Below are 12,477 nucleotides of genomic sequence, written 5' to 3'. Positions count from 1 at the left end.
AGAAAGTCACCTATTGATAATGCCCCTGAGTTAGATCCTCACTAGTTAATAATTATATATGGCTCTAAAAACTTATATAGATGATATGACATTCTAAATATTATTCCACAAAGTCAGTTCTGACCTGTTCCAATTGTGTTAAATAAGAACTCCTGAGTTGCTCTTAGCCCAGTACAAGTTAGGGCAGTACATCTCAAACTTTGTAGAGGAGGGAATGTGAAGGCATAACTTATAATTCCTTTGAAAAGATAGTATGTCTTTGAATTCCTGTGTTTTATCATAAAATTATGCACACTTTATAGTCTTCACTCTAAAAACCCTGACTGTAGCTGTTTTAATATACAAATGACACATTCTTATCAGGGAAATTCTATTTTTTTCCTCTTAATTGTCACATAAAATGAATATTCCAAGAAAATGGGCTATGTTTACCCTATAAATTCCACTCAAAGTTTTAGTCTTAAAGTTCAACTGTCCCACACACATAATGTGAATGCATAATTTTAACATTTCTATTCATTCTTCTACAGATTTACTCACAAGTAAATCAGGGGTTTTTTAAACTTGAGTATGCAAATTCTGAACCAGTAAGCTGGGGTATGATCAAAGAGTCTGTATTCTAAACAAGCACTGCAGGTGGTTCTGAAACAGGAAAAACACTGACCCAAGTCATGCCTGACAAGACTTCCTGCCTTAGAATAGATAGGTCTTACAGGTAGGTTCAAGCAATAAAATGTCCCCTTGAAATTTTCAACGGGTTGCACTCAAAAGACTTAGTCCTGCCACTCTGTCACTATCTTTCAAGGTCATGGAAGCTAGAATAACAGATCCAATTTGTGCTGGGCATAATGGAAAGAAAACTGGTCTAACTAGTCCCCCAAATTGATATAGTCTGTTTTCTAATTCAGAATAATTCTGTTGTCATTCTCCTCGGAACTATCACCTTATCTCAATCAACTCAATCCTTTTGGGAAAGCAGGATTCAACAAGGGACTATACTTTGCCTTTCACAACTCTTAAAAGTTAGCATGCTCTCTAACAGAAACAGAACAATCTTTAACCCTTCCTAGCCAAAACAACCTATTTTATTAAGTTGAATGACAAAATGTAACCACTCTTTAAAACAGAAGACACTGAAAGTATGTTTTAATAAACAGAGCTGGAATAGTGTCCACATTCAGGATAACATGTGGCCCTTTCATATAATGGAATAAAAATTACACTAAAACTCAGCTTCTTTGTCTCTTACCTGGCCCTATCCATGCTGTTACTTCAATCTGCATGCCAAAGAAAAGTTTTCCTTTTGATGCAGTCAATGCTTTTTCTTGGTCCTCCTGCTGCCGAAAGAATACCAGACCATACCTCTCTTCTGAAGTTCCATGTATCTGCACTGAAGTCACCTTTCCAAATTTCTTAAATTCATGGAAAAGGCCATCTTTAAGGCTTGTATCTAAATCCCCAAACAAAAACAAGTTGCTTATTTTTCTAATTTAGTTACAACTCAAAGTGTAAGCTACTAAATCTTTAGCCTGATTTTTGACCTAATTAGCATTAAAACTTTACTTTTTCAAATAAAGTAACTCTAAAAATGCATTTTAGAGACAACCGTACAATTCTGAAAATAAACTGGGGGTTAGAAGATATTACTAGTTATTTGTTAGGTAAGAATGATATCATGCTTATGCAGGAAAATACCCTTATATTTTACAAATAAATACAAAAGTATAGATCTTTTAAGTCAAGTGTGAAATGATCTAACATCAGGGATTTACTTCAGGATAAAAAGGTAACAAAGAACAGGAAAGAAGGAAGATGGAGACAGACAAAGCAAATGTGGCAAAATATTGATGATTTTTTAATCTGCAGTATGGTATAAGGGGAGTTCATTTTGCTACTCCTTCTACTGTGGGTATGTTTAAAATTTTCATGATAAAAACTATACAAACACACATATATATGCATATATAAAACTTTAAAGACTTAGAAAGAAAGCCATATTTCTAGTTTTCCAAGCATCATGTTGATGATAAAATTGTGTGGGAAATGGCATGTAATATGCTAAACAATGTTAAGGCCTTTTACAGATGAATTATACTACCTGGAGGTCTTGTGTTAATTTGCTTCCTTATAAAAATTAAATGGTAGAGAAAGACAAGCCAATTATAACCCCTGTCCATTCCTAAATTACAAAGTAATCTAAATCAAAAGTTCACCAACATTTGTGTCTCAATATCTCTATTCATAAACCTGGTATGTAGGTTTTATAGGCTGTTTTAATAAATAATTTAAGTAATCATTAAAATGCACTTAGCTAAGAAATGCTTAGTTTGGTCTTTGTTGGTTTGACCATCTACTAACTGTTGTTTAGACCATCTACTAACAGTTGTTTACATACTCAATATGCCTGACATAGAAATAAAAATATATTATGGCCAAATGTCAATCAAAAATATTAGGAATAAAAAACAACGGTATAGCTTTTAACTGTATAAAGTCATTATTCATGACTTTCCTCATTTAAAATGTTAATATTTTGAAATGGATTTCCTATCATAATTTTTTTATATCCAAGTTATTTCACACAGGACTCCAGACCAATATAAATCTAACTGAAAATAGTATTTCTACAATTTCATCATACCAAATTTTCCCTAATATCAAAATATTTAATCCAGAAAGCATTTTTATTCAAAAATGAACCATGCTTTGGGACTTTCCTGGTAGCGCAGTGGTTAAGAATCCTCCTGCCAATGCAGGGGACACAGGTTCAGGAAGATCCCACATGCCACGGAGCAACTAAGCCCATGCACCACAACTACTGTGCCTGCACTCTACAGCCTGCGAGCCACAACTACTGAAGCCCACATGCCTAGAGCCCATGCTCCACAACAAGAGAAGCCACCGCAATGAGAAGCCCGCGCACTGCAACGAAGAGTTGGTCCCACTCGCTTCAACTAGAGAAAGCCCACGCGCAGCAATGAAGACCCAACGCAGCCAAAAAGAATTAAAAAAAAAAAAAAGGTACATTCATAATAAAAAATGAACCATGCTTTCTTTACATAACACGCACCATAAAGTCTTTATGTGTGTATATGTATATGCATATAATATGCGTAATGTGTATTTATATATGTATGTGTATATAATTAAGTACAAGTAACATGAAATCTTTACATATATAACAATCTAGAAACTACATACAGTTATAATCACTTGCTTTTTATTACATGGCATTAAATATCAATGAACCACAAAAAGAAAAAGCGGGAGAGAGTCAAATTGAAAGACAAATAGAAAATATTACCAACACAGTCAGATAAGAAAGAGAGCTATTTAAACAAATTCTATACAAAGTATAGAATTTAAGTTGCTCAATCTCTCATTCCCCAATAGTAGAAGAGAGGAAAGGAGAGTAACACAAAATTTTACCTGTAGAGCGTACTGGAAGATTCTGGACCTTGATCCCAAAACTTTTACGGGGCTCATCTTTTTCCAGGGATGAAAGCAACTGGGAAGTGGGGGCTGGGACTGCTGCAGATTGAACTGATCGGGCTGGAGAGTCATCACTTGAACTACTGCTGGAATCAGTGCTACAAAAGGGGGGAAAAAAACTTACGTGAAAAATCAAACAGAAAATGAGTCGCATATAAAACTTCTTAAAATTAACAAATGGCAATAATTAAAAGGTCTAAATTTCAGGTCTGGGATTTCTAGATACCCTACCTTCTCCACATCTATTTCATACTCTACCTTCAGAGATGGCAGAAGACAGCAAATACCAGCCTGGGAATGTGGAAGTAAACGTAACAATCTTTTACCACCACATGCCACCGAAAGACAAACGTTTCGTTCTGTGCAAAATGTGAACAATTTTTTCCAAATGAAATATGACTAGTAAACACAACTGACTTAAGGGTAGTATCAATAGAATAGTGGATATATGGGTTTTGGATTCAGAGATCTCGATTCAAATCTTGGCTCAGACATACAGCATGTATCCTTGGACAAGTCACTTAACCTCTTGCTAAGCCTCAGTTTCTACATCTGTAAAATGGAAATAATAACAGCACCTATCTCACAAGGTTAAGAGTTTAATAAAATAACACACAGGCTAACAGAGTTTGGAATATGACAGTAATCCATAAATGAAGTGGCAATGCTCTGTTACTATTACTGTTACTACTACTACCACCACCGCCTCATGGGTAAATTAATCTTTAGGAAAAAACAGACATCCAAAATAATTACCCAGGTAATTTTAATTTTTAAATTTTTGAAGGACTAATAAAGAAATATTATATAAGTTACTTGAGTCTTGTTAGTTTAGGCTCTTTTCTCTGCGAATAATGTGGGAAATGAGAGGCAATGAAATTTAATTTCTCTCTTCAGTTTAATACAAACCTCAAAGGGAGAGACAGTCACAGTTGAAAGACAAGGAGAAAATATTACCAACATGGTCAGAACAAGTTTATTATGCACAAGAACCATGTGAGAAATATTAAAGTATTTCAGTACTGCATGTGCAAGACTGCTATGGTTTTAAGTTCTTTTATAGCATTCTCAAATACATTAATAAAAAGCTATTTACAGGTTTCTGAAATTTTGCTTCATACTCTCCCCTCCTTGCTGCAGAAGACTTAATTCTAAAAGCAAATAACTCGGGGTGGGGGGCGGGGAGTGCAGGCAGTTAATCCACTTTAGGCACACTCCATAGAGGACAGGTTCAACAGTTTTTGTCATTTGCGTCCAGACTACAGCTCTCACATCCAACACAAACTCTAAACCAGCCAGATGAATAAGTCTAACTCCAGGATCTGAGACAAATTTGCTATTGCTTTTTAAAAAAAGAAATACCATAAGAAAATAGAATTTACATAGCATTTTTATTTAGCTCTCACATGATAAGGCAAAAGATAAAAACTTTATGAAGTTACCAGAACTTTCTGCAGTTTGAAACATAAAGAAATAAACCTATGCCAGTAAGAGCCAAAAGGAGATACCTGAGTTACAAAATACAAACGACTATGGATAAAAGCCTCAAGGTAGAACCACAAGTCATCATTGCCAGGTCTCCTAGAAATGACTGGGTTTCAATTTTCCCAACAATAAAAATAAATTTTTTTCCGTATCATTAAGCAAAAGTAGTATTACTAGTACTAAGTGAACAGGACATTGTACTTTCTGAAATTAAGGGTTAACAAAATTAATTTATCTTCTGTTTTTAGCACAGAAAGAAAAAAATGTTCTACATGTGTAACATACTCCAAGCAATACAAGATTATTCATAAGGCCACCAGATGACTACAGTATAGAATATGTATGTGACTTATCAACTTAATTCCAAGGAATCATAAAATAACCATTAAGGAAAACACTATAATTACAATACCACCAATAATATATACACCAAAATTCCTTAGCAGTAGTGGGTAAAGAAGTAAACAAATACGGGCAAGAGCAGAATTTCTGGGTACTAAAATAATGAGCCAACAAAGTTCTGTTTAAGTCCATATTATAAAAATGTAGAGGAATCAATGGCAGTAGTGGGTAAAGAAGTAAACAAATAGGGGCTGCCCTGGTGGCACAATGGTTAAGAATCTGCCTGCCAATGCAGGAGACACGGGTTCGATCCCTGGTCTGGGAAGATCCCACATGCCACAGAGCAACTAAGCCCGTGCGCCACAACTACTGAGCCTGCGCTCTAGAGCCCAAGAGCCACAACTACTGACGCCCGCGCGCCTAGAGCCCATGCTCCGCAACAAGAGAAGCCACTGCAATGAGAAGCCTGCGCACCACAACGAAACGTAGCCCCCACTCGCCACAACTAGAGAAAGCCCGCGCGCAGTAATGAAGACCCAATGCAGCCAGATTAATTAATTAATTAATTAAATTTAATTTTTAAAAAAAGAAGTAAACAAATATGGGCAAGAGCAGAATTTCTGGGTACTAAAATAGTGAGCCAACAAAGTACTGTTTAAGTCCATATTATAAAAATGCAAAGGAATCAATGGGAGCAATGATTTTAAAGTATAAAATAGTGACAGAAATTAGTTTTGTTATAAATGTCATCACAATTTTGGTGAATTCCCTGCTACCACACCAATTTTGAAACAAGATGTAAAATTTAACTGGCAGAAATATCTGTTGACCAATTTGAAGTTATAACTAAAAAGAAGGAAAGGTTTTTAAATAAATTATGAAATGATAAAACGATACAACTTTTGAGTTCACATTTTAATATGCTAACCCAAAACTGCAATGTATATTTCCAGTGTAGTCTATTAAATGTACTATGGATTTTAAGGTCCTGAATCAAAACAGGGGCACAAATTTAGACCCCTAAATACCTTTTAGTACTATAAACTGAAAGAAAATCCAAATGCCCAGAATATGTGTCAATTTTAACTTTAAAAAATTCTTATTTTCAGAATCTTGTTAAAACTGAAGAATCACAAGAATTCACCAAAACTTATGATATATAGTATTTTAGTTGTTTCTTAAAAGCCAGAAGTAGTTAATAAGAAGCTTTTCAATCTAAATTGTCTAAAGTAGTGGCAATGATGGTGCATCAACTAATAGTTTTAAGAAAGTGAACTTTAAATTTACCTGACCACAAGAGGCACATGAAAATATCTCCAACATCGCTAATTATCAGAGAAATGCAAATCAAAACTACAATGAGGTATCACCTCACACTGATCAGAATGGCCAACATCAAAAAGTCAACAAATAATAAATGCTGAAGAGGGTGTGGAGAAAAAGGAACCCTTCTACACTGTTGGTGGGAATGTTGATTGGTGCAGCCACTATGGAGAACAGTGTGGAGGTTCCTTAAAAAACTAAAAAGAGAGCTACCATATGATTCTACAATCCCATTCCTGGGCATATATGTGGAGAAAACCATAATTTGAAAAAATACATGCACCCCAATATTCATTGAAGCACTATTTACAATAGCCAAGATATGAAAGCAACCTAAATGTCCATTGACAGATGAATGGATAAAGAAGATGTGGTATATTTATACAATGGGATACTACTCAGCCATAAAAAAGAATGAAATAATGCCATTTGCAGCAACATGGATGGACCTAGAGATTATCATACTAACTGAAGTAAGCCAGACAGAGAAAAACAAATATATGACATCACTTATATGTGGAATCTAAAAAAAATATGATACAAATGAATTTATATACAAAACAGAAATAGACCCACAGACACAGAAAACAAACTTATGGTTACCAAAGGGGAAAGGGAGTGGAGGGTTAATTAGCAGTTTGGGATTAACATATACACACTACTATATATAAAACAGACAACCAAAAGGACCTACTGTATAACACAGTGATCTATATTCAATATTTTGTAATAACCTATAAGAGAAAAGAATTTGAAAAAAAAGATATATATGTATGTATAACTCAATCACTTTGCTGTACACCTGAAACTAACACAACATTGTAAATCAGCTTCACTTCAATAAAAAATTTATAGGGACTTCCCTGGTGGCGCAGTGGTTAAGAATCCGCCTGCCAATACAGGGGACATGGGTTCGAGCCCTGGTCCAGGAAGATTCCACATGCTGCGGAGCAACTAAGCCCGTGCGCCACAACTACTGAGCCCACGTGCCTAGAGCCCGTGCTCTGCAAAGAGAGAAGCCACCACAATGAGAAGCCCGTGCAACACAACGAAGAGTAGCCCCCACTCGCCACAACTAGAGAAAGCCTGCGTGCGGCAATGACGACCCAGTGCCGCCCAAAATAAAAATAAATAAATTTTAAAAATAAATAAATAAAATAAAATAAAATAGACTTTGGAGCTTCCTCTCCAGAAGCAGACAACATCTTGAGGTATCTGGCTCTCCCAATATCATGGATGAAGATCTTTGTCTCCAATATGAAACCTTTATTCCGTTTGCCTTTTTGCCTCTTGCTTTTGCTCTCTGTAAATGCACAGAAAGACAATGTTCCTTAACTCTGGCAACTGCCTCTAAATCTACCACTAAGGCCATAGCTCCACAACAAAAGTCCCTAGAATTTCTTGCTAAGGTGGTTTTGGATAATAGCATTGCTTTCGATTACTTACTGGCAAAACAAGCCATAAGTCTGTGCCATAGCAAATATCTCCTGCTATAACTGGATCACACCCTCCGATACTATAGCAAATACAGGAAATTAACAAAGAAGCCTCTTGACTTAAAACAGGTTGATGGCCCTTCGGGTACATTCTTTGCTTCATTTGATAAGAACTTGTTTGGTTCATAGGGAGCCGTAAGGAGCATACTTAGTCTCTTGGTATTATCCGACTGACCGTCATCATTATAATCTCCCTGGTAGGCTATGTTCTCTCAAGGGTCTTAAATTCATGTCTGTAGCCATCACCAACACATCAGATGGTCTCACTGCACTTGCAGAGAAATAAGATAAACAATGAGATGAACAGCAAAAACAATTCTTCCACAGACCAGACTCACAACCTATGAGTTTCACGACGAGACAAAAACAACAACCTGATGGTGACCAAGAGTGGCACTATCACCAAATTTTTGGTTAAACTCTCCGATATGAGAAGAGGGCCAAAAGGAGGGGTTAATGTGTTAAATTAATTAAACAAGGAGACCATTAGACTGAGGTGGTTCTAATACCTTAGCAACCCTACATAAGCAAACAAAAACCTAAGCCTGTAACTGCCTCAAGGCTAAGAAATCACACCTAAGGACAACCAATAACAAACAGCCAATTAGGCTTTTCCAAATAAGGCAAACCCTAAAGCTGTAACTGATCAACTAATTTTTCTGCTTTGCTTTTCTCTCTAAAAGCTTTTCCCCCAGCTCCTGTTGATGGAGCACTCCTAACCATTTCCAGTTTGGCGCTGCCCAATTCAAATAGATATTTGCTCAAATAAACTATTAAAATTTAAAAGGAAAGAAAAAAGTTATGGAGAATTAATAAAATTTTCAAATTAAAGTTTAAATTTCTAATATGGTAAATGTCAATAGATATTACAAAGTAAACAAAAGCTCAATAATTTAAGAATGTAAAAGGGTCCTGAGCCCAGAAAGTTTAAACTAAAAACAAAAACCCCACTAGCTTAGTAGGCATTCTGATGTTATCTTAATTCCATTTTCAACTCTACCACTTCTGATACAACCTGAATTAAGTCTCTGTCTTTTTTGTTTTATAAGAAAATCAGGAAGGAAATACTCAACTGTTCAGTCTGGTAAGGTACCACATTTTGCCTCTCTAAACTTTAATTTCCCTAGTGGGTTATACCAGACCTCATGACCTTCAAAGGTCCTGCTAACTCTAGGGTTCTATGACTCTCCACCTACCTCCAAACCTTCCAGCTCTGACAGCTCCACATTGTTCAACAAGGGAGAGAGGGGACCCTTTACAACTTGGCCCCAAACTAATTTTCTAGTCGCTTATTCTCATTCCCTTGTCACTCTTTATCCTACCCACTAATGATCTATCCACATAAGAGTATACCAGTTTTGGGAATTCCTTGGTGGCCCAGGAATGGCCACCAAGTGGTTAGGGCTCTGCGCTTCCACAGCAGGGGGCACGGGTTCGATCCCTGGTCGGGGAACTAAGATCCTGCATGCTGCACAGCGTGGCCAAAACAAACAAAAAAAGAGTATACCAGTTTCTAATCATGGGCACCCCCCTTTTTTTCTTATTAGATATAAGTCCTTGGTTAAATTACTTCCTCTCTAATACTTCACTTTCTTGTATGTAAATGGTGATAATACCTATCACTTGCGAGGGGCTATGGTGAAAATTTAATGAGTTTGTGACTGTAAGGTACTTAGCACTCTGCCTAGCATACAGCAAGAACATGAGAGCTCTTGTCCATACCTATTCCTATTGAAGACACCTTTCTGTCCCTCCCTGCTTGCCCTGCCTTCAAGGATTAGCTAGCTCCAATGTTAACCTCCTGCTCTGCAGCTGTTCTTGACATCCCCACCCCACCCCATAGCATTCACTGATTTCTTAGTTGTGTATTTATTTCTAAGCCTCTTTTACTACAATGTCTATCTCAAACCCTTTCACTCTGTATTATAACTATTCATTTACCAGCCTCTTAAAAGTCCAAGACTAGATTCATCTTTGTAAACAGAGCCTAGCATGGTGCCCAATATGTAATGGATGTGTGACTCCAGAAAATTATTGATTTGAATTACCCAAGCAACTGAAATTAATGCCTAGGAAAGTACACCAAGCTCGATAAAATGAAGGTATTAACTACATTCAGTATCTAAGAGTGAAATGAAAATTTCTGAGAAAATATTACTTTGTTGGAAACTGCAAAGTATGTCTTTCTTCTTTAACGTTTGATTAATTATTCAAGAAAAGTAATGGCTGTTCTAGCCAAGACTCTAGGACTTTGACATATATTAATAACCTGACTGAAAAATCACTGGTAACTGTAAAAACAAAAACACTTCATGGAGCCTGTCATCTAGAACTTTGTAGAAGATGATTTTTTTAAATAGACATTTTTCTGGGATGAAAGCAAAAGCACAATTATAACACATAAAACAGTGCTTTAAATATCTGACAAAGTCCAGAGTGTGGATTTTGCACTATTCTATTTCATTCATAAATCCTATAATTGTGAATACCTGCATCAGTGGCTCTCAACTGGGGCCATTTTGCGCCCCAAGGGACATTTCTGGTTGTCCAACCGTGGGTGGGTGGGGAAGCTGACTGCCATTTAGTGAGTAGAAGCCAGGGATGCTGCTAAACATCCTACGGAGCACAGGACAGCCCCTCAACAAGGAATTATCTGGCCCCAAAAGTGAATAGTGGGGCTTCCCTGGTGGCGCAGTGGTTGAGAATCTGCCTGCCAATGCAGGGGACACGGGTTTGAGCCCTGGTCTGGGAAGATCCCACATGCCGCGGAGCAGCTGGGCCCGTGAGCCACAATTGCTGAGCCTGCGCGTCTGGAGCCTGTGCTCCGCAACAAGAGAGGCCGCGATAGTGAGAGGCCCGCGCACTGCGATGAAGAGTGGTCCCCGCTTGCCGCAGCTAGAGAAAGCCCTCGCACAGAAACGAAGACCCAAGACAGCCATAAATAAATAAATAAAATTTAAAAAAAAAAAAAAAGTGAATAGTGGGGGCTCCCCTGGTGGCACAGAGGTTGAGAATCCGCCTGCCAATGCAGGGGACACGGGTTCGATCCCTGGTCCGGGAAGATCCCACATGCCGCGGAACAAATAAGCCCGTGCGCCACAACTACTGAGCCCGCGTGCCTAGAGCCTGTGCTCCGCAACAAGCGAAGCCACGGCAATGAGAAGCCCGCGCACCGCAACGAAGAGTAGCCTCCCCCTGCCGCAACTAGAGAAAGCCTGCACGTAGTAACTAAGACCCAACACAGCCAAAAATAAATAAATTTATTTTTTTTTAAAAAGTGAATAGTACCAAGGTTGAGAAACCCCAGCCTACATTACCTTCTTTGACCGCTTTCCCTTCTTTTGAAAATCCAACATGCTAATTTTAAGCTGCAATTCAAATGCAGGATCCTTACAGTCACTGTTCTTCCTTATTACTAATACATCACTTCATAAAAATCTTTGAATAAGTCCAAAACTTACAGGGGGAAAAAAAAAAGGTCAACTTCTAAAGATTAGACTGAGAAGAAGCTGGGATCCAAAATGTTCTGATGTCACTCGATTCTGGCAAACATGACAGAAAGAGAAACTGCAAATAGATTTTTACAGTATGTGTTTTGCCATGTCAATAGCAGGGTCAAAGTATTTGTAGACAAAACTATTTTATAATTTTGAACAAATAACGGGTGAAATATATAGTACTGCTACCCCTACTCTAGTAAGGCTTACATCAATGATAACTATTCCAATTCATGTTAAAATTGTTTCTCAGCTCAATAGCTTTGTTTACCCTCAAACTAGGGACTTAAGATGGTAGTTTAGTATCACAACTAGATTTTTTCTCATCAAGTACCATGGTCAGAGAATGAATAAAACTTCTATTCTGCATAAAGAGCTTAAGGGGGTATTTTGTCTTATAACTTTAAGACATTTTAAAATTTGCCTTTAAGAATGACAACATAACTCAACAGCAAAAAAAAAAAAAAAAAAACCAATCAACCAACCAGGTGCAAAAATGGGCATCTTTGAACCTGAACAGACATTTCTCCAAAGAAGACATAAATGGCCAAGGCACACATGAAAAGATGCTCAACATGACTGTTAGGGAAATTCAAATCAAAACAACAGCAAGATACCATTTCACACTCATTAGGATGGCTATTATCAAAAAACAGAATATAACAATGTTGGCTAGGATGTAAAGAAATTGGAACCCCTGTGCACTGCTGGTGGAAAAGTAAAATGGTGTAGACACTATAGAAAACAGTATGGTAGTTCCTTAAAAACTTACAATTGCCACAATCATTCAGCAATTCCACTTCTGGATATATAACAAAAAGAATTGAAAGCAGGTACTTGAA

At 37.2% G+C, this 12,477-nt stretch overlaps 1 protein-coding gene across 5 annotated transcripts in view; it reads right to left on the bottom strand.

Moving 5' to 3' along the window:
• Nucleotides 1-12,477, bottom strand: part of SPEN (spen family transcriptional repressor) — an 82,801-nt gene that overhangs the window by 24,775 nt on the left and 45,549 nt on the right. For all 5 annotated transcript variants that reach the window (XM_036851615.1, XM_036851624.1, XM_036851631.1 and 2 more), the window contains 2 exons: nt 3,430-3,590; nt 1,250-1,450 (listed from right to left, as the gene is read on the bottom strand). In XM_036851615.1, coding sequence (XP_036707510.1) covers nt 1,250-1,450; nt 3,430-3,590 — 362 coding nt within the window. The remainder of the gene's footprint in view (nt 1-1,249; nt 1,451-3,429; nt 3,591-12,477) is intronic.

This window comes from Balaenoptera musculus, chromosome 1 (genome assembly GCF_009873245.2).
Source record: "Balaenoptera musculus isolate JJ_BM4_2016_0621 chromosome 1, mBalMus1.pri.v3, whole genome shotgun sequence".
Classification (NCBI taxonomy): domain Eukaryota; kingdom Metazoa; phylum Chordata; class Mammalia; order Artiodactyla; family Balaenopteridae; genus Balaenoptera; species Balaenoptera musculus.
Note: the sequence above shows the minus strand (reverse complement) of the source record. Positions and strands in the feature narration are given on the sequence as shown.